The 25845-nt window shown below is 40.2% G+C and overlaps 1 protein-coding gene across 1 annotated transcript; it reads right to left on the bottom strand.

The window, feature by feature from the left end:
• Positions 1-160: 160 nt before the first annotated feature.
• polr3a (polymerase (RNA) III (DNA directed) polypeptide A) lies at positions 161-25497 on the bottom strand. The gene is given in 32 exon segments (XM_034119552.1): positions 161-785; positions 872-1004; positions 1089-1220; positions 1741-1905; positions 2074-2238; positions 3165-3257; positions 3366-3459; positions 3681-3851; positions 4956-5038; positions 5138-5224; positions 7133-7246; positions 9437-9463; positions 9465-9608; positions 10487-10624; positions 11076-11194; positions 12060-12171; positions 14432-14604; positions 14798-14962; positions 16164-16302; positions 16380-16507; positions 16792-16861; positions 17323-17463; positions 18373-18514; positions 18618-18721; positions 18795-18931; positions 19396-19558; positions 21568-21807; positions 22895-23049; positions 23148-23319; positions 24381-24518; positions 24698-24833; positions 25309-25497. Coding segments are annotated over 32 exon segments (4173 nt in total). The 5' UTR covers positions 25353-25497; the 3' UTR covers positions 161-636.
• Between the last annotated feature and the right edge of the window lie 348 nt (positions 25498-25845).

Below are 25845 nucleotides of genomic sequence, written 5' to 3'. Positions count from 1 at the left end.
ACAAATAAAAATACTTTCCCATGATTTTGTTTATTTTATTGGATTATATACATTACTTGGATTCACACAGGATGAAACATTTATACTCCAATGAACTGCTGCCTATCGAATATTCTGTGAAAAATGTTAGTTTTTTAGAAAAGGAAACTGTAAGGTTACATCTCTGAAAACAAGCATTTTATTATACAATGCCAACATAAGTGCCAAACCAGAAGAGACCAAATCTTCTTTATGATTAAGAGGTACACTTTTACAGGCATTATATTGAAAGATCATGTGATTTTCATAACATCTTAATAAACACAGGAAACACACAAGTAAAGAAAGCCAAAAAGTTACATCAAAGCCACAGTTAACTGTAAGAAGCAATTTCACTGCCTCTTACATGCTTACAGTACAAACGTGTTGTGTAAATGCAATGCTGACTCCTCACAGTCTGTGGCAACTTAAACAATATCCTTCGCCCCCGCAAAAGAGACTTCATAATCATATTTTCTGAAGATCTCCACAGAGGAAATGTCAAAGTCTTTGCCAGGCACTTCTGTATTTGCTGAAAATAATCTCAAGATGTCTGTAGACAGCAGGAGGGGGGGAACAAACAATTTCAAAACATCTTTGCTGCTTCTTCCCACACTGCTATGTGATCAGCGGTATATGGAAGTCTGCATTGTCAAAGAGGAGAGGCCTTTTGACTGGAGAGGGATCCTTCTCAGCCTTGTGGAGCAGTTTGAACAGTCCTGTTCCGATGTTCATTGGGATCCCCATGATGATACACTCAGACACACCTGAAACAAGAACACAGTAAATATCAAGACCCACTACAACAAAGAGTGAAGCTCTATTTCCACACAGAGATGAAGCATGTCTTTACCACAGACTGAGTCCTTTTGTCCGAAGTACGCGGCATCGAAGAGATGATCAGCTGTTTTCTCGAAGGAGGCCAGCATGAGGACACTCTCCTTCATTTTGGCTAAACCAAACCTGGTGATTCCCAGTATCTCCCCCTGAATGGATAGAAAGACAGATTGCACACATTTGAAATGGCTTCTGACACTAGGAAGATATATCAGTATTTGCACAGGTCATACCTTGTAGGACATGAGATCTGCTAGAAGCATGACGTGGCGCCGGTCAATGCTCATTCCATGGTTCGACATAGTGTACTGAATCTCATTTATGATGGTGGATCTGGCCGCCTCAATACCCAAAGTCTTCTCCACCTAGAAAAATGCAAATAAAAGCTTGTAAGCACAAGATAAATCACGCCAGTCGGTTTAGTGAAGGCCATTTAACATTCTGCTTCAAAGACTGACTCGACCATTTACATAGAGATGAGGATACACTTTTAAAATGCATCTTTTTTTTTTATCTCATACATTCCGAGCCACAAGCTTCCATCCACAAGAATACGGATTATTTTGATCAGGAGCAGATTTATTTTAAAATGCAAGTCTTACACCGCAAAGATAGAGAGAATATCAGCAGCAGCATCAGCCAAACATTCTGCCTCAGACTTTAAGAGGTTATTTATTTCCTTTATCAGTAGAGCCACTGAGCGAGGCAGCCCCAGGAGAAAGTGTTAGCTAAGCTTTGGTTTGCAGGCTACATGTTTTTGTTTATATTCCATTGTTCATCTGACAGGGAAACAGAATAGCAATGAGCAGGAGGGCAGATGTGGAACCAAACTAAGGACTCATGCAGGGCTCTTAACCACCTCTCTACATCTCTGTTTGCAGATACCTCATATGTGTTGTTTGAAGTAGTCTTGCTTCCTTTCACTCCATGCGTTGCCATGACAGCCCTCAGGTTGTCCCCCTCCACCAGGAGCTTGTACATGGTCTTGGTGCTCTGTTCGTCGATGTGAATCACAGCTCGGGAAACTTCAGGTATTCCTTGAACCACCACCTTTCCAATTGAGAAATGAAAAAAATGAACTCTACTTTTCAACACATTTAGGAGCACCACGTGAATTAAGATCCAGCACAAAACTAAGTACTAATCAGGGCTTTGGAAACAAACTAATTTCTAGGTCAAAAAATCTAATTATGAATGTGGAGAAAAGCAGATTATCACCTTAGGAAGTTCCCCTTTTAATTGCTGCAGCACGTAGTACATGGAGCTTTTGTTGTTTTCTCGCGGAGACACACACACCACCGCCTCGCCGTGCACAGCGATGTCTCCCGGCTTCACCCGGAGTTTGGACATGCAGATGGAGTAACGCACTGTTTCCGCATTTACCTGGAAGAAAAACACGAGAAATCTGAGGCAAAGCATCCATTTGTTATTCTTTAAACAAAACACAAAAGCACTTCGGATAATGTGACACTCCAAAACAGAAAGCCATCAAACAGTGAGAGGAAGAAAGACTTTGGTGCTTCATCACAGGCTCTTTGTTTTAACTCCAAAATCAATAACATTGAAATGTGTCTTTAGGGTGACTTACAAAATCTGTCCAGGGACTACAGATGAAAAATAGCCTCTTGAATAACTCTGGCACATTTACAGTTTAAATGTTGATTAATGTGCACTGTCCCTGTTGATAGGGTTCACTATTCTCTCTCTGGACTCAAATTATTGTGTCACTATGACAACAGTATTCAAAAATAAATGAATACCCACATAAAAAGGTGCATTTCCCCTTGTAAATGTGTCCTCCCCCTTGTGTTTCCATAGATATCCAACTGTTCCTTGAAGAGATCCCTCTTAGGTGGCCCCGAAAGAGTCGAATTGTCAGGAGACATCAATCATGTCCCCTGGTGAGGTATACGTCCTGTTTAACTTTAAAATATGTATCTGTGGCATGCTCAGATGTAGAAGTGAAAAAGTACATCTTGAAAAGTTGAGCAAACCAACCCTGCAATATCAGTTACACTCCAATATCTATATTTGGTTTGTTGTTTAATAGATTGTCAAAGTTTTCTTATTCAATAACTTAACTCAATTTCCAAATGTTATCCTCTTAACAACAACAACATGGTTAATTACTGGAGAAAAAAAAAGGTCTAGCAGGGCGAGTTGTGATCTCTCCATGGTCCCAGATTAAGCAATTACTGTGTAATCATGGGTAGATAAACTCAAGCTGTTTTTAATCAGTGTGGAAGTGGGCATGAATTTGGAATATTGTGACAATGTGCTACTAAAAATAAAAAGATAATGGGTGGTACCTCCAGGCGCAGCAGCCTTATTCTCTCCAGGGACAGTTTCACCAGGATGAAGCAGTCGTCGGGTAGAAACACCTCTTCTATGTACTCAGAAATCTGAACAGAACAGGAAGAGACCGTGGCTTCATTACAGCACTTCAACATGTTCGCACACGATGACCTATGGACAAAATGGTGTATAAAATATGCATGCGGTTGGAATACCTCTCCTAGAAGTGTTTTCTCGATTCTCCCCTTCACCAGCCGGGCAAAGTCAGCGTCTTCGTCCACATCCAAATGAGCCGTGATTATAGGGGTGCTGAGTGGTGAGGAGAGGACTAAATTAGGGATGTGTATACATTACTGTGACACAGATGATGCTGTTGCCCCGCACAGCTTATTCTGCTAAGTGCCCTAATTCAGTGTCTAAACCATTGACTTAAGAAGGAAATGCTTAATTAAAAGTGGCTTAAAGCCACAGGAAATGTCAGACAAAAGATCTGCTTCCTCTCTCTTCTCTGCCGTTATTATCTCTCAAACCTGATGTTCTTTGATGCATTGATGATCTCTTTGATGCGAGGCACCCCCAGAGTGATGTTCATGGACGCCACACCGGCGAAGTGGAAGGTCTTCAGGGTCATCTGAGTGCCGGGCTCTCCGATGCTCTGGGCACAAAGAGCTCCCACCGCGGAGCCCGGCTCCATCTGAGCTCTGCACGGGAATACAAAAAGCCAATCACTAGACACAAATCCACTGTCAATCTGCAAAAACGTTACCAAAGCTAATGAATGTACTGTGTGAATGTACTGTGTGAATGCACATTAATCATAGAATATCGTTTAATTGTAAAATACATACAACTAAGAAATCAGATTTTTAAAACTTTAACAAAAACAATTATCAAGTGAAAATGTGGTTTCAAATGTAGCATTAGCAGTGTCAGCACAGTTTAACACTTTACTGTTAGCTATGCTAGGGACATGGCTTCTGAAATAGCAATGGCTTTCTCTCAACAACTACAGGAGGGTTTGACATTAGATCGGTGTAAAATCCTCCATGGTTACCAAAGAAACCATCAGGAAGCCAGGTGACGTTAGCGATCAAATTCTTTCCGGTCAGGACCTTGAAGGTTGACATTTGTGGTGGAATGGAAGGATGGTCATTGATTTTGATACAGACCTTTAAGGATGATTGGACAGCTTTCGGGACATTTCTCCAGCATACTTTTTTACGTTGAATTTGGGGTGGATTTGATTAGAAGAAGAAGAATTGGGAGGGATGAAACCCTCTTTAATGGTCACACATGCAAGTCACCCATCCTAGTACCAGGAGTCTAGTAATAGGAGCAGTGGGCAGCTATTGTACAGCGCCCGGGGAGCAATGGGAGTCGGGGGGGGACGGGGGATGTCCGGTGTCTTGCTCAAGGGCACCACGGCAGGGCAGGAGGTGAACTGGGACCTCTCCAAGTAGCAGTCCACACTTCATATTTAGGTCTGGTCGGGGACTTGAACCGGCGACCCTACGGCTCACAGTCCAAGCCCCTACTGACTGAGCCACTGCCGGACCTGTAGCTAAACTATACTGTACTAAATACTGTTGTAACTTTAATCATAAACCCACATCTTTATTCTTGACCAATTTATGCAGTGACTGGCAAGGTGGGCGCAGTGAGAAAATAAGCAGCGTTTTAGTCTTTGCAGTCTATTTCAGTCACTGTAAAAGCGTCACTTTGAATGCGTTCCAGGAAAAACTGACTGAAAATGTTTGCCATTAACTTCATATTTCAATGAACCACAGAAAACAGGAGTCTTGTACCTCATGTACTTGTTCCTGCAGGTTTCAAGGAACTTCTCCAGCTGGGTGGGGGTTATGCGGTCCAGCTGATAAAGCACTTTTGGCTGCACAACAAAGGTGGGAAGACAAGCAATGAAATACATATGTAGTTGAAGGACATTGCTGTATTTAAAACACATTCATTAACAGTGTGTGATGCCAACCTCGCTGGTGCCATTGTCGTTGATGCCGTATTTGTCTCTGGTCTTTTTGATCCTTTCTGAGATGTTCTTAGCAAATTTCCTTATCTCCTACAGTTCAGGGAAGAAAATTCAGCAATTTCAGAGGACAATCTCTCAATAAAAACAATTACCCAAGTGTGTGCTGTTTAAAACGAGACACTGTCATGCAGTTGTTAGAAATGACAGTAAATCAAATGCAAACACCCAGTAGTTCACACTGAAACATCAGCAGTGTTTTAAAGAGAGCACTCAAAGCTTACATATCAGCACAAAAAAGGCAACAGTGGGGTCATTTAATTATTATCAATCTGTTTGAGTTCTTGCTGACACGCCATTCCTCGGGTCAGTTAAAGCACACTCCATCATGCTCGGTCACTATACCTCCAGGTACTTCTCTGAGCCTGTGTCAGTTAACTCCTTCACGAAAGGGGGGAAAGGTTCACATGAATTACTCCCAGCTCACCAATGATCTGCGTGTAACTGGCTTTGACTTCACATGATTAAATGTTGACACTAAGAAATTAATCCAAGGCAACCGTTTTTCTAAAGGCCGCCTAATAACCTTTCACAAGCCATCCTCATTAAAGCATACGGTCAAAAGCAAACACTTTAATTGATCTTTTTGTGCTTATGAATGTTTGCTGACCGAGGGAGGTGTAATGATTATTTCTCTGCTTCGTCTACTAGAGATGTAATGATCCATCTTAGCGAAATGAAGTATCGATTTAAAATCAATAATCTATTATCATTATGAAATGTGGCACTTTATAGTGAACAGAAGGTTTATTTTTAGTCTTTCAATTAGAAGATAATACCGTTTTCAAATAGACAAATCCTATTTAAATAGCTTTTGGGAGTTGATATAAATGTCTATATGTAATATAGACAGCAGCCCCAAATTAAATTGAAATATTTGTCAACCTTTATAGTTCCAGAAAATAGTATTTTAAAAAAAATCGTTAAAATACTATATTATGATGAAACTTGTGCTTAATCCAGTCATCACTTCAGAAAACAAATATACAATTTTGTTTTTAAAAGGACCGGTAAAAAACCTAAAAAGCACATGAGTTGAAGGTTGCATCACTGTTAGGATACACCCAACATCCTGTGCCCTTGTACAATAAACCCTGTAAGATTTATTCTTAAAAACAAGCATGTTTATCTAGGAACAGGAAATGCTATATTATTACAATATTTTCTAAATTGGCAAGCAAGATTTATCAATCCTTGTGAATTTAAAAGCATAACATCACATTATTGGCTTTAGTCATTTCAAAGGATTCATTGAAATCACAATAATGTGAGCTTTATCCTTAAATCCTGTACACTGAAAGTTCAAAACATTACATCTCCTTTCCCTTTATGAGTGACTCTGCTCTGGAGGAAGCACATTGTGCTAAAGGTATTCATCATTATCTTCTCCAAGGAGGTCATCTTCTCGGCCTTGTCCATTTCTAAGTGGATCTGTCAAAGACCTTCACTTAGAATAGATGGTTTATAATCACTAAATGGAAAAAGAACCTTGGAGAATTGTTGATGCAGATGCAAATCTTTGTTTGAATTTCTTAACTTTCTAAGATACAAAAAGATATTTTGAACATTTGTGCATTTCCTCATAAGTCGTAAGCTTAGAATATTAAGATTGCTGAAATAAACATTTGGGAGATTGTTTATCATTGAAATAAGCTGTGAGCTCTAACAAAGAGTGCTTTGTATCTAACTTCCCTGCTACTCTACACTTCTAAAAGGGAACCACTTGACCTTGGGAGTTTAACTTCTTTGATTAGGAGAGTCAAAACAAGTCTACATTGTAAAATACTTTTATTTGGCAAACTTTGTCTCCAATTAACCGCTTATCCACGATGGAAGTGAAGGTGAATAGAATCCTAAAGCTTAGAGCACTTCTAGTGCTTTTCAGATATATAAAAGCAAAATAGAACTTTGACAGAGAGCACTCTACTGTGATGAGGTTACCTCCAGGAAGACGTCTTTGCAGCACAGGAAGTCGGTTCTCTTCATGATGGCGTCAGCTGTGAGGACCAGCTCGTTCTGACTGAGCGCGGGCTCCTTTGGACACGCATAGATCGCCTGAGGGGAACAGAAGGGGGTTGTTAGGAGGAAAATGCACTCAACAGTTCCTGATAGCTTCCCCACTCGAGGGTTAACAGCTCCTGAAAGCATCTGAGACCACTCCGACTCCCAGCACAATCTCATTGTTATGAGAGTGTGTTACGAGTTGCAGTAGTTCTGATTACATCTTAAAAGAATCATTATGATCTCAATTCACTGGAGCTGTTTTTTACAAAAGTATATAGGGCTACAAGTGCTTGTACCATTACATGCAACCCAGTCTCACGACATTTGGTGTTATAGTCACGAAATGTAATCTATTGATTGTGTAAAAGCAATGTATTTCTATTGGTAGTATGTTTCGTGCCTGCACCAAATAATAACAAAAAAAATACAGATTTCAGTATTCTGAGGCTCTGAGCCCCATTTCTTTTCCTCACAGACGGCAAAAAAAGTCAGACATTATACAATTTAAAATAAAAACAATAATCGTGGCTTGATATTGAGTAAGAAAATGTTTTTATGAACCACACAGCTTCCGGTCTTCCAAGACCTGACAAAAAGACGTGGTGCAAGCACGAAACATACTACCAATAGAAATACATTGCTTTTAAAATCGTTCTGTGTGACACGAAAAAAATGGGAAACTCGTGTGGGTGAACACGAATCAATAGATTAAATGTATTTCGTGACTATAACACAAAATGCCGTGAGACTGGGTTGTTACATGTCATCAAGGATAGATGGATGGTAACTGCCCTACTATAAATGGATACATTATAGACAGACAGAAACGCATACACACTCAGTATCTTGTTGCCCCTTTACTAGGACTCATTTATTATTATTATTTTATTGTACAACACAAGTAGCATTGCGTCTGAAGTATGCTCCGTATAGAAATGGCTTGTCAATAACAAAAATGAAATGCAGCAGATGGCTGTCCTTCAGAGCTCATAATCTTGATCAATCTTCTCTTGCAAACATAATCTTGCCATTCATTACCTCTCACTGCGGGAAACACAGGTGTCTTTTGACACTGATTGCTGACTGCAAATCACACAGAAACACAAGGGTACTACAGTATCTTTTCCTGAATACAGTTATAAAAGGCCAAGTTCTTACATATAAATGGGTGTTCACTTTAAGAAACATAACAGCTTTCTGTTGTATTTTTTTTATAACTGTTCATAATTGAACGTATGGGTTTTATACTGCCTTGTTTAAAACTTTTACTGATGTAAAGAAACCCAAACAGCTCCATACAACATTTATAACACAGTTTGTAATAGTCTGCTGTGAAGCCCAGGATTTTATTTAATGATATAATCGTTTAAAGATCCTGACTATTTGTGTTGCCTGGAGTCTGAAATGATGAAAGGTTTCTCAGTAAAAAAAAAAAGACAGAATGTTTTCACATGAGGAGATTCTCCGCTAATGAGCTGCCTTTTAAAGTTAGCAGTAGGCTTCTCGCGGTGGGAGAATATCTCACTGGTGTTCTTCTCCCAGACCATCGGTATATATTAGTGTTACTCACATTTGAAAGGCTTTCCTTATTGAACCAGTGCTATTAGACAGATAGCTTGGGTTTCTCTATTATTGTTGTACAGGCCTGAAGACTCATCTGTCTTTTCTGTGTCTGTTATCTATTATTTTTCTCTTCAAATATATACAACTGCCACAGATGGATATTCATCTTATAAACCCAGGACCTACTCCACCAGCTGGCTCACTGCGCTCCTTTTTCAAGTTCATGCTCTTCTTTTTAGCCTCACAGCAGCTGGGCAGATTGGCTCAGCATGATTAAAGGAAAAGGACTCCAACCGTGACCTTCTGGTTTTGAGAAGCACCATAAACCTTTATGTTTTATTACAAATAAAACAGACTAACCATTCAAAGTGAAGTAGTTTGCAGAGCACATTCATAGACCATGAACTCCAGATACAGACATATGAGACCAAACGAAAAATGAATGAAGGACTATTATTAGTGTTTTACGTCTGCACCATGAACAGGGATTTATGTGAAGGTTGTGTGAGAAAAAATGTATGGGCTTGCACATGTGTTTGTGTACAGTTTGTGGGGGTGTGTGTGCAGGGAGGCAGGGACGCATCAGACGTGGATGATCTAAGGTTGAGGAAGATAAAAAAAAACGAGAAACAGCAGATGAAAGAGATGAAAGTGCCAAGTCGAGCGAGGAAAGCTCACCCGGATGTTGTCTAGGACTCTCTGGAAACTCCAGCGGCTCGTCTTTCCCCTCCATGTCGGTTGGGTCGAGACCATCGCCGCCATAAATGAACTGGATGATGTCGCCGGTGGAGCTGCGTACTGTCAGGTCGTACTGTGAGCACAGATCCTCCAGGGACTTCACCAGACGCCTCTGTCCAAGCACAGGCAGGAACACAAAAAGAAATCATGGTGACATATCCCAGAGACATGAAAGAAAGGCATCATCTGCACTGACCTAAAAGTAGATTTACATTTCAGACAAATGTGTGAAAATAAATGAGATGCAAACTTCTTCTAAAAGTGTTCAAGCATTCCGACTGTTATCTTATTTGCATGTTTGGAGACAAACCTGGATTCATTGACTGACAAAAAGTTCTCATTATAATGCAGAAATGCAAAATATTCACAAACTCCAGCTCCCAGGTGTGCTGCTTTTCAGTGTTTTGTATTATTTTAAATGTAATATCTTTGGGTTTTGGACAGCTGGATAGACCATTATTCTTTAGAGGTCTTTCCTTTTTTAATGTAGACCAACATTGGTAAAATGGTTATGACCGCAGTGAGGAACAAAACATATGTTTAGAGCCAATTAATGCTCTCTTGGCTCAACACTACAAGTGGCCCCTTTCACATTGTTATTTTATTTTATTTAAGACCCTGAAGACAGCTTGTGCATCTTGTGATTGCCATTTTCCTCTATTTTTGCTACTTTCCAATACTACAGACTAAATGGTAAGAAAATATTACCATGGCAATGTAAGATGAATACAACCATAAGTTCCAGCCCGATGACTCATTTTTAATCGTCAAGAACCCTTTTTCTTTTCACAAATGTACTTGCATCACATCATATATAAGAGTTATGAATAGATGATGGAGAAGTGAATTACGCCCCACTATTTACCGCCCCCATACATAAGCTTGTAATACGTTTTTGCGAGACATTTCTTTTATTCTATTCAAAGAATAATTTGTGAATAGGTGCTACTACTTGCAGGATTTAATTGGAAATAAATCCTCAGGCGTTACCTGCATATATCCGGTCTCTGCAGTTTTCACAGCAGTGTCCACCAGACCCTCTCGGCCAGCCATGGTGTGGAAGAAAAACTCTGTGGGGGTCAGGCCGGAGTAGAAGCTGTCGGCCACAAAGCCTTTAGCAGCAGGCAGCTGTGGAGAAATGATTGTGAAGCCTTAATATTCCAGAAAATGGTAAGTGTATCTACAGGTGTTATTTCTGTTATCCAGTTTCCATCAATTTTGTTCTTACTCTTCTAAATTACAGAGAAACAAAATGTATAAATAGAGACAAAACAGTGATTACTGTCAGTGCACTGAGGATTTTTGATTTAGCCAATCAGTGGCTGTGATTATATAATGACAAACCACCAACAAAAATCTATGTCAAGGCCCTTCAAAGCCTGTGTGAGAGCTGGAAGAGGCCCCCCATTGTTGCAATCACATTTCAGAATATTAATAATTCAATGGAAAAAACACATAACAAAGCCTCAAATAACAGCCATTCATTCAAAGAAAAAAAGAAACCATTGTATATAACAGCAGAAAAACACATTTGAGTATCAAACAGCACAGTAATTTAAATAAAGAAATTGGATCTTACTTTGGAGTGCTTTTCAAAGTGAGGCAGGGAGCGATTCTCAAAACCGTCAGGGACTCGGGAGCCACTTATGGCCTGCTGGCCCACACAGGCAATCATCTGAGAGATATTAATGAAAGACCCTGAACGTATACAGAGAACGTAACAAATGAATAATAATCTAAATAAGATTAACAGAACACAGGCAGATATTCCTAGTTATGCATCTACTTGCACAAAAGACTATTGCATTTGTTGACAATGCACATGTTTACCGCAGTTTTCAAGGGCCTCTTCGCACACTTTATGGGTCACTTCTATGTTTAAATCACAGGATTGGAACGTGTAGGAGAATAATGCGCTCGCTTGTGAATAGACTACATCAAAGGCCACACTGTTTGGCCTTTAATAGAAAACACTTTTCCCTGATGAAGAGCTCTTTAAATCAAATCAAGTTTTATTTATATATATATATATATATATATATATATATATATATATATATATATATATATATATATATATATATATATATATATATATATATATATATATATATATATATATATATACCAGGAGTCTAGTACTAGGAGCAGTGGGCAGCTATTGCACAGCGCCCGGGGAGCAATGGGAGTGAGGGGGGAAGGGGGATGTCCGGTGTCTTGCTCAAGGGCACCACGGCAGGGCAGGAGGTGAACTGGGACCTCTCCAAGTAGCAGTCCACACTCCATATTTAGGTCTGGTCGGGGATTTGAACCGGCGAACCTACGGCTCACAGTCCAAGCCCCTACTGACTGAGCCACTGCCGGACAATGTATGTCATTAAGTATGGTATTCCTGTCATGTTTTTTCTTTATTATTTCTTGTTGGCTGTTCCGTTTGTCTTGTCTATGTTGAAAAAGAGAAGCATGATTTCCACCCCAAAGAAGTCTGTACTATTGCTTACACTTGTATGCTTCTTCTCAATCAAAGTACTTGAAACAAGAGTTTCCTTTCTAGTCAGCTTACCTTTGGAGCCGCAGAGAGCCATGACCAGAGGGCTGTTGCTCTTGTCGAGCTCCCTGAGGCAGGCGCTGCCCGCTCGGTCTCTGATGACGGACAGCTCTTTCAAAATGAGAGCCTATTGAGGAGGACACACAATTAATCATCTTTGTTGGCTGACAACAGACAACAACTGTGTTGTGAATTATGATTGGAGCCTTTAGAATAGACTCTACAAATGTTTCCCTTCAGACAGATACTTCCTGTCTTTTCATGTCTGTTAGTGAAAGCATCAGTGTTTGGGTTGATCAAGGGTCGGCCTTCAGACACTGAAGCATTTTCCATTGGCAAGTAGACAAGGTCGAACCGGTTATAACTTGTTTTAATGAACAAGATTTTATTTTGTATTTTCAGTGTCATAGCACCTGTTGCCTTTTGGGAAAGTGTTTGTTCAGTGTTCATACAGTGAAATACATAAAAGTTTGTAAATGTTTTTTAAAAATAGCAGGGGGAGAGAAGAGGAAAGTCAGAAGTGTTGACAAGCACAGGGTATATGCAGGAATCCTGAAGTCAAATGTAATACCTTTTAAGACCTTTTTTAAGACCCTTTCCATACATTTTAAGACCTCATCGCCACTTCGAGTTTTAACCGGTTACATTGGCGCAACATTTACTATATACAGTATTGATTGTCCTTCCTCCTTATCTTCCAACCATTTGGACGCAAACTTGCATTTCCCCATAACGATGTTGTTTAACAACCGGCGTAAACAGACCTTCGCGCGCTATCAGTCAGTGAGCGTGCGATGTCCTGTTCAGATGACGTCAAATCCAACGGGATGCCATAAATAAACTACACCGAATCACACTACACACCTACGCAATGATTACATTCAGGCAGACTGTAGAATACAACCTCTTTGGACAAACTTATTGAAAACAAGCTACAAAATGTAATACCTTGGAAAATGCCGTTTAATACTTTTTAATAGCCTTAATTTTCACTAAATTGATTTATCAACGTTTAATACTTTATAAGACCCCGCAAGCAGGGGGCATTTTTTACGATAAATGGCAATCAAATCAATGATATGATGTATAATATAGGGGTGCATACCGGTTCCCGGTATTACCGAAATACCGGTTACTGGCGGCTATGGTATACTTGTATTTTTTTATAAAAGTGAGGCGTAATATCCTTAAACTCGCGCCCAAACCGTCGGAATTACGATGTCAATTTCGCCGTGAAACTCCGCAAACGAGTCACTTTAGAAAATCTAAAGTGTGGCTGCATATGACTGCCAGTCTGAATGGTGGGGTCTGTAACCACTGCAAGAAGTTTATTTCTGGGAAAGGTGGCAACACATCCAACCTGCAACCAATGCTGTCTCGTATGGCAACCAAGTACCTTTGTGTTCAGGGAAGCAGCGTGCCAAGCGAGAGAGTGTTCAGTTCAGCAGGTGATATCCTACGCTGTGAAAGGGCCCGTTTGGATCCAGAGAGCAGATATGCTCATCTTCTTGAAGATGAATGCACAAAACTGAACTGTGATGGGATTTGTTTTCTTTCATCAGGCAAATGTTGATTTTAATGATGCTATTTGTTTTATGTGCAATGCTGAGATCTCATGATCCTTTATGTGTTCTCTGGTCAGTCGAATCTCAGGTTGAATATTGATTATACTGGTGCTATTTTCTTTTGCAGAATCAGTTTTCTTCATAGATAACGTGTTTTTCATTGTTTGTTCAGTACTAAAAGGTCCAAGTCCCACAATTGAATTTAATATTCATTTGACATGTTAACTACATCATAAAGTGCTTCATGGGAGTAATTGCAGGATGATTCAATTTTTCCCTTATGCAACATGAAAGTATCACGATATGTATCGGTTGAGTATCGGTATCGTTCAGTGGTATCGGTATCGTAAAAAAAAGTCAACGATATGCAACCCTAGTATAATAGATAATTTGTATAATTTATAGAGGATGGCAGTATGAATCTTCGCACAAGAACAAAGCCAGACATCAAAACGTTCTCTTAAGATAGCGAGCTGATGTCCAAAATGTGTTGACACAGGTCCCAAAAGAGCACGGGCATCTCTTATCCAAAAAAGAAGTGTGAATTGGGCTTGGTGGACTAAAGGGGGGGGGGGGGGCAGGGAGCTCTACAGTCTTGTTGGCATCTCCATTATTAGCCAGTGACCATGCTCAGCCTTTGCTGAAAGGATATTATGAAACTGGCCAACGATTCATATCTAATTCACTTCACCGGTAACCTGTCACACCTCTGATGATTCAGCCCTGGTGTGAGCATTCAATAATTGCCATGGGGTGAGAGGCTATCAGTGGCAAATAAACGTGTTGGATTGAAGATTTTAATTGTGATGAATATACACCTACCTCCAGAGTCTCCTCTGCTGTGCAGCCGGGCTGCTGCTGCAGTTTGCCCGTGGATAGCGCCTGGATGTATTCGTCACACTTTTTGTACCCGTCATCCAGCAGGTCCTGTTTGGCCTTCAGCAGACCCTGGCCAGGTGTCACATCACCAATACCAATAGAGAAGCCTCGGTTGGCTAAAGAAAAAACAACAACAAAATCAACTGAAGTTACAATCAATATCTCTATAGATTACCCAGTTTGCAGGATCATTTAGTCTTGAAAATGTATTAATCAACTTATATGTACAAACAGGTTTATTTCTGTTGATACTGATATATATCAATTCAAATATCAGAGAGAGTTGTTATAGCCCTGGAGGCCACCTACAGAGATACGCCGGAGTGAGTCTGGCCAGGCGGGACATGGCGTTCGCCGCCTCCAGCTGTCCCCAGTCTCTCAGCAGGATGTAGAAGATGTTCTTCTTGGAGCCGGACCCCAAGGTACCCTTGTCCAGGCTGCCGCACATTAGCTCACTGTTGTGGATCACCACGACTGAAAATGTGACAAGAGAATGTGACAGGAATTGTAGTCATTAAGTCCCAGAATAGAAGACAGGACCATGGTGAATAAATCACAGCGTGGTGCTCGCCCTGAGACACCTGGTGCCGTGTGAAGCGGCTGATGAAGCTGAAAGACATTCAGACTGGCAGAATTATTCATGGTGGTCATTTCAGGAGAAGTAATTTTGGGATATTAAAAAAATTATATTTTCAGTAAATGATATGGTTTAGCTAATGGTAAAAGTAGCTTGGCTTTCTCAGGCAAGGCAAGGCAAGTTTATTTATATAGCACCTTTCAACACAAGGCCATTCAAAGTGCTTTTCAACAATGAAAGACATTAAGAATATGGCATTTAAAAACAGTCATTAAAAAGCAAAGATAATCAAATAAACATTAAAAGAAAAAATACATGCATAAAAGTTAAGAAGAAAATGTTTCCTTTTCATTTACTGTCTCCTAGAGAAAATCTAAAATGCAATACTATTATCAATATATTATTCCTAAATTGATTATTCCATTAGAACTGATCAAAAACTATCCAAGTTGTTACACATCTCAATGCACTGAACATTCTTCTGTTTATTTGATATGGGATTTTGCATTCATTTTTCATACCAAATATATTTGTATTGTTATGTTGCTTTCAATTATATCCCCAATCGCTTCTCCTCTGAAACTTCATTAATAAGGTTGTTGATTGTTTATAAGCTAAGCTCTTGGATGTACATCATTGTATTGTGATTATACAAAAAAACACCAAGATGGCTGTTATTTATTGTTAAAAGCAAATTCCGGCTTTACTCAGGTGTCTCTAAACCTCGTTGTAATAATAAATCGGATTACCTGACTGAAAACTGTGATAATAAAATCATCACATATAATAAATTCAGACTGAAGCACTCGTTTGTGCATCAGTCAATCCTCACAGTAAATACAGAGCTAAATCCCAGATCAAATGCACGCTAAAGGCTCTTTGAGCATGTTTTCTCTCAGCGATTGTGCTGTTATGTTAAATGTTTGTTTTTTATGTATCATGTCTTGATATTTGTCTATGTTGATGTTGTACATATAGCTGCTATGATGCCAGTAACATTTCAGACTTGATCTGACCATTTAAGTATTATCGTATAATACATTTCATCACCAAATAACACATTTTAATTTGAAATGTTTAGAGCAGATTCTGACTCACATGAGTCGTTGTAACAGAGATCCTCTCCCTTGCCGCAGTACTGCTTGCCCCTGGTCCGCAGGTTGGCCTTCACTGGACATTCCTTATTGGGCTTCAGAATGAGGCTGAAGATCTGCTTGCCTGTCCACAGAGCCATGGGCTGATGGACACACAGCAAAGTGTTAGTGCCGGGTCAAAGACATGGAGTTATGTAACAAGCCCACCAGAGTGTAGTACCTTCATGATAGCAGGGCGGGGGAGAGTGATTTTGACTTTCTCGTCATGCCCCACGAGGATCGATGCCACAAGCTGGCAGGTTTTGGATCGGTCAAAGAAGGTGTCCTTCAGCGTCAAGAGGTAGGCCCCTAGGAGGTAGAAATAAGCTAATAAATTAATGGAAATTAAATACAGTGGCTTTTCATATTTTCTGGCTTAAGTGCTCCCCCATTAGATACAAATGGTTATTGAATGCCTACGGATTACTCAAATATTCAAAGAAAAAGAAAAATAATGAACATTTTCTTATACCATCATAGCCAGTTTGCCCTTGTTGCAGTGATAAATGACCCCCCACCTGTATCTCAAAGCAGCAGGACTCTCACATCACATAAAGAGCACAGAGAGAAAGAGTGTACGTCAGCGCACTGACCTGTCAGAAAGTCCTGAATAGCAGCAATCAGAGGTTCGCCATTTCTTGGAGTGACAAAATTTGCTTTCGTCTGGAAGAAAGATAAAAACATGGGTTTCAGTGCCTTCAATTTCATACATACAATACGGTTCCCGGGAACATCTTTTCATCGCTGAATGTAAATACTCAAATGTAAGACTTTAAGACCTTTTTAAGACCACTTTGAATAGAATTTAAGACCTATTTCACGGCAAATTGTTGGGGGGAACTGAAAGGCTATTACCGTGCTGGTTACTATGCAGCCCGGACATTTCCCCCAAAACACATTTAGACGTGATCGCAAGACAGAAGTAGGCTACCTTTCAAATCCGATCATTTTTAAGACCTTCTAAAAATTATATTTAAGACCTTTCTTGGTTTTTTGATCATATTTAAGACTTTTTAAGGCCTTAATTTCTGATGATCAAATGTAAGACTTTTTAAGACCCCGCGGGAACCCTCTGTTAGGTGACGTGTGTGTTGTGAATGGAGCCGCGTGGTGATGAAACGTACCCCCATCAGGACGAGGGCCTCGGCTTTGGCTTCTTCAGTCTGAGGTAGATGAAGGTTCATCTCATCACCGTCAAAGTCGGCATTGTACGGGGTGCACACGCACTCGTTGAACCGAAACGTCCTGTGAGGTTTGATTCTGGCCTGGGAGGTTGGGGACAGTAAAAATAGAGACATTCATAATGAAGACTTACTGCATGTGTAACCCGTCTAATTTCTTTAGCAGTGAAATTATTCTTAATATTGTGAACATTTCAACATATCTTGGCCCATTCAATCCATTTGTTTTAAATACTGTACTGTTTTTTTCATTTTTTAAAACAGATGTTTATAAATGCATACTTCTTACTTATAGACATATTACATTACATTACATTACATGTTAGACGCTTTTATCCAAAGCGACTTACATACTCAATACTGTGGGCAATCCCCACAGGAGCAATTTGGGGTGAAGTGTCTTGCCCAGGGACACAACGACATGCTGACTGCAGTGGGGTTTGAACCTGTGCTCCCCTGATCCGAACACCAACGCACAACCCACTGCACCACACGCCTCCCTACATATAGAAGCAGTTTCAGGCACCGAAGATAATTACTAAAGTTTTCTTTTCTTAACTGCCAAAAATATCTGTCAAGCCGGCCAGCCTAATTAATCTAAAGTAGATAATCATTTTTGTTCAGTAGATAATTGTACTAGTGTTTTTGTGAGGCCCAAAAAAAAGATGCTTCAATTATACTGTTGCTAACATTAAAGGGCATTTTCATTTCTAGTGTTTATGCCAGCAACTGTAAAAAAAATAAACATTTGACAGATAAAAGTAGCAGCTTTTAGCTTCGCACTGACCTTAAATAACTGTTTTGGCAAGTTAACTGTGGAGGATTCATCATGAGTTATCAAGAAAAAGAAAACAAGCACTGACGCTATTTTAGACAGAAGGGGAGAATGGTAACGACCCTGATAATAGCATAAATGTTAAGTGATGAAAGCACGGTGTACTGAAACAAGTTTGTTTTTTCCTTTCATTTGTTCTTTTCAAAAACCAAGCTTACGATGTGGGCCATGATGCTGAGTTTGTGCAGGGAGGGCTGTCGATTGAAGAGGACGATGTCTCCATCGATCATGTGTCTTTCCACCACATCTCCGAACCTCAGCTCCTGCGCTATCTTCTCACGGTTTCCATACTTTAAAAACCTGGCAGAAGATAAAAATACAAAAATATATATTTGTTTTAAAAGGGGGAACCACGTCAGGTAAGGAATGTGTTTTAATTTGCCAAAGAAGTAGCCGGCCTTACCTTTTCATCTGTGTGCTACGATTCTGGATGAAGTTGGCTCCGGGATGAACTTCAGGCCCGTTGCGGACCAGTTTCCTCAATAGCTCCAGATTGGCTTTGTTCACCTATAATAAAGAATCACATTTAGATGACTTTAGTCCTGGCATGGAAGTGGTTGTTTAGTGTAGGGAGGCTTACCTTCTCTGGGTATGTCAGGATTTTAGCCACGTGCACGGGGACGGCCACCTCATCTATCCTCAGGTTTGGGTCGGGAGAAATGACGGTTCTGCCAGAGAAGTCCACTCTTTTTCCCGAGAGGTTTCCTCTGAATCGACCTGAATTTTTCGCAGTAAATGAATCAGCCAGTCTGCAATTTAAAATGTGCAGTTCCTTTTCTACACCGAGTTGCACACGCAGAGTACAAAATACATACCGGCTAAGTGCCACATTTCTGTAAAGTGCTTCTTGGGTTGTTAAACCCATTATACCGACATAAAAGCTCACTCAAATGTAAGTGCAAATGTAGTGCAAGAGTGAGAAAGCTAGGATAGGTACCCACATCTGCTCTGCTTTATGTTTTACACTGTACCCGACTACTTTAATCTCATAAGAAAATGTACAAATCTTTAACAAAATGTTCAGGTTCAACTTTTGGCATTACCAAGTGTTTTTTCCTTTACTTGATAATGGCATTTAGTGTTAAGAGTTGAATAAATACACTGTGTCCACATTACAGAGTTTATATAAAACATTAAACATTGGCAAAATAAGATCACACATGTTTTTATATTCACTTTACCTTGCTTTCCCTTGAGTCTCTGCACAAAGCCTCGGGTCCATTTCTTTGGTGCCATGTTGAGGGGGATGCCCGAGAGCTCGCTGTTGATGTACAGCGCACACTGCAGCTGGAGGAAGTCCCAGTCCTCCATGATCATCTGGGTCTTCGCCCCTGTCATACGGTGCTAAATGATAAAATACTTTGTTAATGAGGACCGTCTACAATGAAATGATGAAATGTTATTACTGCATTTAGGAAGTTTTTTGTTGTAAAGCTCATAATGGGTTAGCTTTGTTATAATGTGTTAAGCAGTCCATTTTTACAAACAATAAAAGTATAAATAAAAAACTAATAGGCAGGTTTGAAGTCATAGAAAATAGATTTCTACACTTAAAGACAATTTTAGAACCAGAGTTCGGCCGCTGGATTTATATTTCAGAGGCTGTATGCTCAGCAAAACAACAAGATTGTTTTTTCTCTTTGCTAAAAGCCACCACAGCTCAATACTTTGAAATTAGGTCAATCATCTAGTGCAGGGGTCTCCAACCTTTCTTCATCCGAGAGCTACTTTGAAAAAATGAAAGTGGCCAAGAGCTACTTGCATCACATCGCTTACATTTATTCACATAGCCCTCATCAGTTGAATTCAGCTATACTTTTGTACACGTGTGAAATTGCAATACCTAAAGCTTATCAAAAATCTTAACTTCACATCAAGGTCCAAGAAAACGAAAATGTCTCACATATTATTATGGCCCACATAGTAAGTACATCACTGAACATTCACATACATGTCCTTAATCAACACCTTTCAAGCATTTCACTCTTTTTTTACAGTTAGTGAGATGACTGGCACTGCATGGAGTCCACCAGAGGTGTATGCTGGAGTGTACCCACTTAGGTTCACTCTAATAGAGTCATTTGAATGTTCATCTGTCAGTCTTGTTCTGTATTTAGATTTCATTCATGTCAGAAAAAGCTGCTTCACAAAGGTATGTAGAACAGAACCAAATAAAGCAGACATTTTCAGTGCTGCTTGGTGAATGTTCTTACAGTTTTCTGGGTCTACAAGGCTCCAGAAATGTTGTGAGTTTTGCTGAGACTTAAGCTGAACATAATTTTGGAGATCTCCACAGGATTGACACTGAACAGTTATTCAGCCATCTTTTTCTTCTTCTTCTTCGTCTTGACATTAAATTATAAACCATAATAAATCAATTCTATAGGTCTAACCTATATCTGTGTGTGAAATGGTTCCATCCTCAAAAACAAAAAACTAATACTTCTGCAGTCTAGCTGCAGCTTCTAGCTACGGTCTTCTGTTAAAAAAAAAGACAGTGAATGTGGCATCACACACATGACTTAAGTCTGAACACAGCAGACAATAGGAGTATATACAACAGCATTATAAAAACAAAAATAGTGCACACTTACTGTCTTACTGTTACATAAATCCCATGAATGTATGAGATTAAGTTAGCTTCATCATATCTCAATCAGTGATTAAGTGAATAATAAAGTTTCTATCAGGTCACTATCAGCCTGTCACTCATTATTTTCAGGGAGGGGGCGGGGTTTGGAGGAACAGAGAGGAGACGGTGATCGCGGAAGCTTTCCTCCTGCCTTCACAAACTTTACACAAGTATTTATCAACTGAAAATAGCAAGAGGACATTCATACTCTGCAGTCCAAGACTTGATTAAATCCACCAAAAACCTGACATGACGATAACAAGTGTTTTTCAAAAAACACAAATCCCTCCCTGTGTGTCTCTGAGCCGCAGCGACAGGGCCTGATTCAGAGCGGGTCATTCTGCTGTTGGTTCTGGACTGGTGTTGGTGGAGAAAGCAGACTGCTCCGTGTGTGGTGTCGCTGTGCCGCTGTCACGTCTGTTCCTTGATCTCTGAGTCACCAACCAATTTGATATTCATGTGACAGAAAAATATTCTAAAATAAAAAAACGTTATTGTCCGGCCGCGGACGAAAAATCAATAAGCGACCTTACTACGCTATAATCGATAGGCGAGCTACTGAAAAGCTGCCCGCGAGCTACCGGTAGCTCGCGATCGACAGCTCGCGATCGACGTGTTGGAGAGCCCTGATCTAGTGTCTTCTGTCTTCAAAACTAGAGGCTAAAGTCCTACAAGTCCCTGCAGACATCCAGCCCTATCATCTTCAATAACAGATACCAACCTTTTTGATGACATCGTTGAGGAAGATTATCTCTGTGAGCTTCATGGTGAGGTCGTCCTCGTTGGTGCCGGACTTCAGGTCGCTGACCACAGAGGGTCGGATGCAGAGGGGGGGCACCAGGAGGCGGGTGAGAATGAGGTCCGCGGGTTTCCCTGCCTCAGGGTTCATCAGCAGCAGGGGAATGTCTTCTTGAGGGATCCTCTTGAACATGTTCAGCACCACCAGAGGGTTCAGGTTTTCCTGAAGAGGAAATAATAATCAAGGCAAAATACAGGAATGCGCAGGACCTCCATATAGGGCTCAGTGTTGCTTGAAATGCTTTTGATGACACTAAAATACTTATTTCTAAACAGTTGTTTGAGTAATATACCAATGATTTATAAAACACGTTTTCCTTTTAGTAAATTACTGGAATGTAATGGAACATTCTTTTTTTTTTTACTCCTGTTTTTTCTTTAAAGCGACCTTTGGTCCCCTGAAAGGCGCTATATCAATTTAAGTTATTATTTTATTATTAATAAATCAATACTTGGTGCTAAACATTTGCTTTTCCTGATTTACATGATGAAATATATTTTCGACAAATAATAGAATAAGAATATAACCAACAAGTAGAATCACTTAATTCCACAGTAGGTAAAAAACATCAAGGTTTGACAGCTCTAATACTGATGTAACCTTTCACCCTCTGCATGGGAACACTTAATAGCCGCGTTCACACCAAGTACTTTGCCGTACTTAGTGCCCCGGCACTTATTACCCCAGGGCACTTAGTACAGATCGCGTTCACACCGGAATAAGTTCCCCGAGGGAAGATTACGCAAATGAGCCGCTGACGTCACTTCTTCTTCTTCTGCTTTGGGTTTACTGGCAGGCCGCAAACCACTTCACGGTGTATACTGCCACCCGAAGTCCCCGGCCAGAAGTCCCCGGAGTTGTAGTCCGAGTAAATCGCCAGAACGCCGACACCTCCTCATCTCCACCGCTCCCATGTTTTATTTTGTGTTGCCATAAGTTATTCTCTCTCCGTTGGTGCGCGGGGCTAATGCTAATGCTAATAATGCTAATGCCAGCAAATACAATGGCGGAGTTCTACGGGGCGTGGTTTGCAATTCGCCCAGCCAATCAGAACTGGGGCACTTTTTTCCCCCAGGATAGTACCACCTCTCAGCAGGCACTAAAAATGGGGGTAAAAGTTCCCGGCACTAAGTACTCTTTTTGGTGTGAACGCGACATAAGGGGTACTAACGGAACTAAACGGGAAAAGTACGGGGAAAAGTACTCCGGTGTGAACGCGGCTCTTGAGACCAACTGTGAAACATTGTACCTGTGCTCTGGTCAGCAGAGGTTCCACCACTTTGTTGTGCTCAATGGCAGTGTCGAAGGACTGCAGGAAATCTGTCACAAAGACATCCACCACCTTCTTGTTGGTTTTGTACTTCTCATGGATGATCTTTAGCAGGCCACACTTTTTCACTGGTCCTGAAAAGTATAAGAGACACACGACTCAGCTTCTCCAATTATTGAATCAGAATGAAAAGTATGTGGCAAAAAGTCAAACTAAAAATGTCTCTTATTACCATTGAAAGCAGCACAACTCATACAGATCGTCTTTTTGCGGCATTTATCAGAGATCTTCTTCTTCAACCCTCGTTTCTGGAGATAGGCCAGGTTGGGCCTTTTTAACATATCCATGAACAACAGTTTGTCCTCTTTTGTCAGCATTATGCTCGAGCATGTCTTGCAGATCATCTGGAAACATGACAAATTACAATGTTGAGGGTGGTAAAACATTGTCTCACATAGATGGTAGAATTATTTACAGAAATGTACAAACTATTATTATTGGAGAGGTATAAACATGTTTGCTTGTTTTCATATTTCACATATTTACTTGAGAGATAAATGGTAAATGAAATGAATTTATTTAGCGCTTATTTGATCCCTGATTTCACTACAACAAGTTAGCATTCGCCCATTGACACACATTCATATAGAGGCAGGGGCTGCTGTACAAGGTGTCACCTACTCAGGGGAGACTAACATTCACACACCATTGGCCATGCCATCACGAGCAATTAGGGGTTCATTATCTTGCCCAATGACACTTTCAAATGTTATCTGCAGCGGCTGGGCTCAAACCACCAACCCTACAGCTGACCCACTGCCACAAGATTAGCTCAGTAACTTTGCCAAAAACAATCCATTTCCTACTGTTATAATTGTGATACTCTAGTGACATCTAGAGGAAATATATAATAATAATACATTACATTTATAAAGCGCTTTTCCTGGTGCTCAAAGTGCTTACAAGCAAGTAAAACAAAATAACAACAAAATTAAAAAGCGCTAAGCTAGGTGGAATAAGGGCGATATATATATTTCTGTTGGCTTTATTCCCGATGGAGGTATCTTTAACTTTGGTTGTATCAATGCTTCTTCTTGCAGTGTGGAACATAGGCTCTCTGAATTTTGATATCACTATTGTTTAAGCTGACCAAATAATACAGCCTTACACAAATGTGTAAGTGCCCAAGTTGTAAAAAAAAAAAAAATACTATATACCATCTAAAAACTCTCCTGTTTGTTTGTTGCCAGAAGGCTTAAAGAAAAATGGCCCATTAGTCATGAAACTTGGTCAAAGGGTGAGGCAGGGACCGAGGAAGAGCCCATTACATTTTAGAGTAGATCTGGATCACATGGCGCAAACATAACATATATTTACTTTTGGTTAACTTTTCGAGAAAGGGCAATTGTCCTTGGCTGAGGTCTGCGCTCTTAAAGTGCTGTATTTGATTAGACTGTGAACTCACCTGTAAGATTCCTATGATGGCTTTAAAATAGCCGACATGAAAACATGGCAGCTCCAGATCCAGGTAGCCATAATGTCCCAAGCAGTCTGCCAGATTCTTCCCACATGTCAAACACGGTCTGTCTTTCTCGCTGGTGCCCTGCAAAAACACATGAGCAGAGGGATATGAGCCTATGGCATGATGTTGGACTAATATAAAGGTATGTGTGGTTAATATCTGAAATGAGTGACAACAGTGACATGTTTTGCATGTTGGTGTATTGACAATGATTATCTTCTTTCCCTGCAAACAAGATAGAGTTTCTGAGTAAGTCATACCATACGGTGGTCCAACACTCCATAGGCCAGTGGAGTGTGTTTGGTGTCTTGGCTGTACAGATTCTTACTGACCACCTGGATGTGGGCCTGCTTCCGCATCTGTTCAGCAGATTTCATGCCAAAGCAGATGTGGCTTCTGCAAATAAGCACAAAAAGTAACGATTAAGCAAGGAATATCCAACAGCGCAAGATCAGCTGCACTTAAACCTTGACAAACAACCAAAACAAGTGATGCTGTTGTGACACATTTTTGCATGAGAAGTGAACAGGAATAGATTCTAACAACATATTTATTGAATGCAAATTGTGGTTAATGTATGTTTACCGTTGATTTAACACTTAAATACGTTCATAATTACAACATATGCTCAATCGTCACATTTTAACTGAGTTTGACAGAATGTCACGTTGTCTTTTCTACAATGCACTAGTGAGCTGGCGTTAACTTGTTTATCAGAACAACTAGCTAACGGTGATAAACGTAATCACCTTTTTAATATTAACCCAACGTTAAGTTCACACTGTCAATATAAGCTTCATAGCAAACTGTCTGACACTGGCTAACAGGTGAGCTAGTTAGCTAGCAGTGTTTCTCAGTCTGTTTGACTTACATTTTTTTGGCCACATCTGTCTCTCTGAACTGTTCCTTCACCATTTTGGCAACTTCTCCAAACCAAGCTACAGCGAAACTACTGTAATTGTTATTTTGTCCTCATTCCAGCAGGCCAGGCTTTACTGCAACCAGTACGCTGTCATATCATTTTCATATGTTGTGGAAATGCTAGCAGTCAGCATCATGCAATGTGTTGATAGCATGCGTAACACTGCCTTCAGGGTTCATCTGAAATCTAGCGACTTGAATCGTAAATGGTGAAAAAGCACATGTTATACTGAGTTTAGTGCTATGCAATTGTTCGTTATTTTCATTAAGAGATAACTTCGAGTATATTTATTCTAAAATCTATGATTTTAAGCCCATGAAAACGCTTGTTTATGATTGATTTTCTTGAAGTATGCATATTACAAGAAGTGCCTGAACGCAGCACACGCGTCTGAACAACAACAGCAAGAAAAAGAAGGCACGGGAGCACGAGCACGATCAGTCTCAAATCAGTGCTGACACCTAGCGGCTAACATTTGTAAAAACT

Source organism: Trematomus bernacchii, unplaced genomic scaffold (assembly GCF_902827165.1).
Source record: "Trematomus bernacchii unplaced genomic scaffold, fTreBer1.1, whole genome shotgun sequence".
Taxonomy (NCBI): domain Eukaryota; kingdom Metazoa; phylum Chordata; class Actinopteri; order Perciformes; family Nototheniidae; genus Trematomus; species Trematomus bernacchii.
The sequence above is the reverse complement of the archived record's forward strand: the minus strand, read 5'-3'. Positions and strand labels throughout refer to the sequence as shown.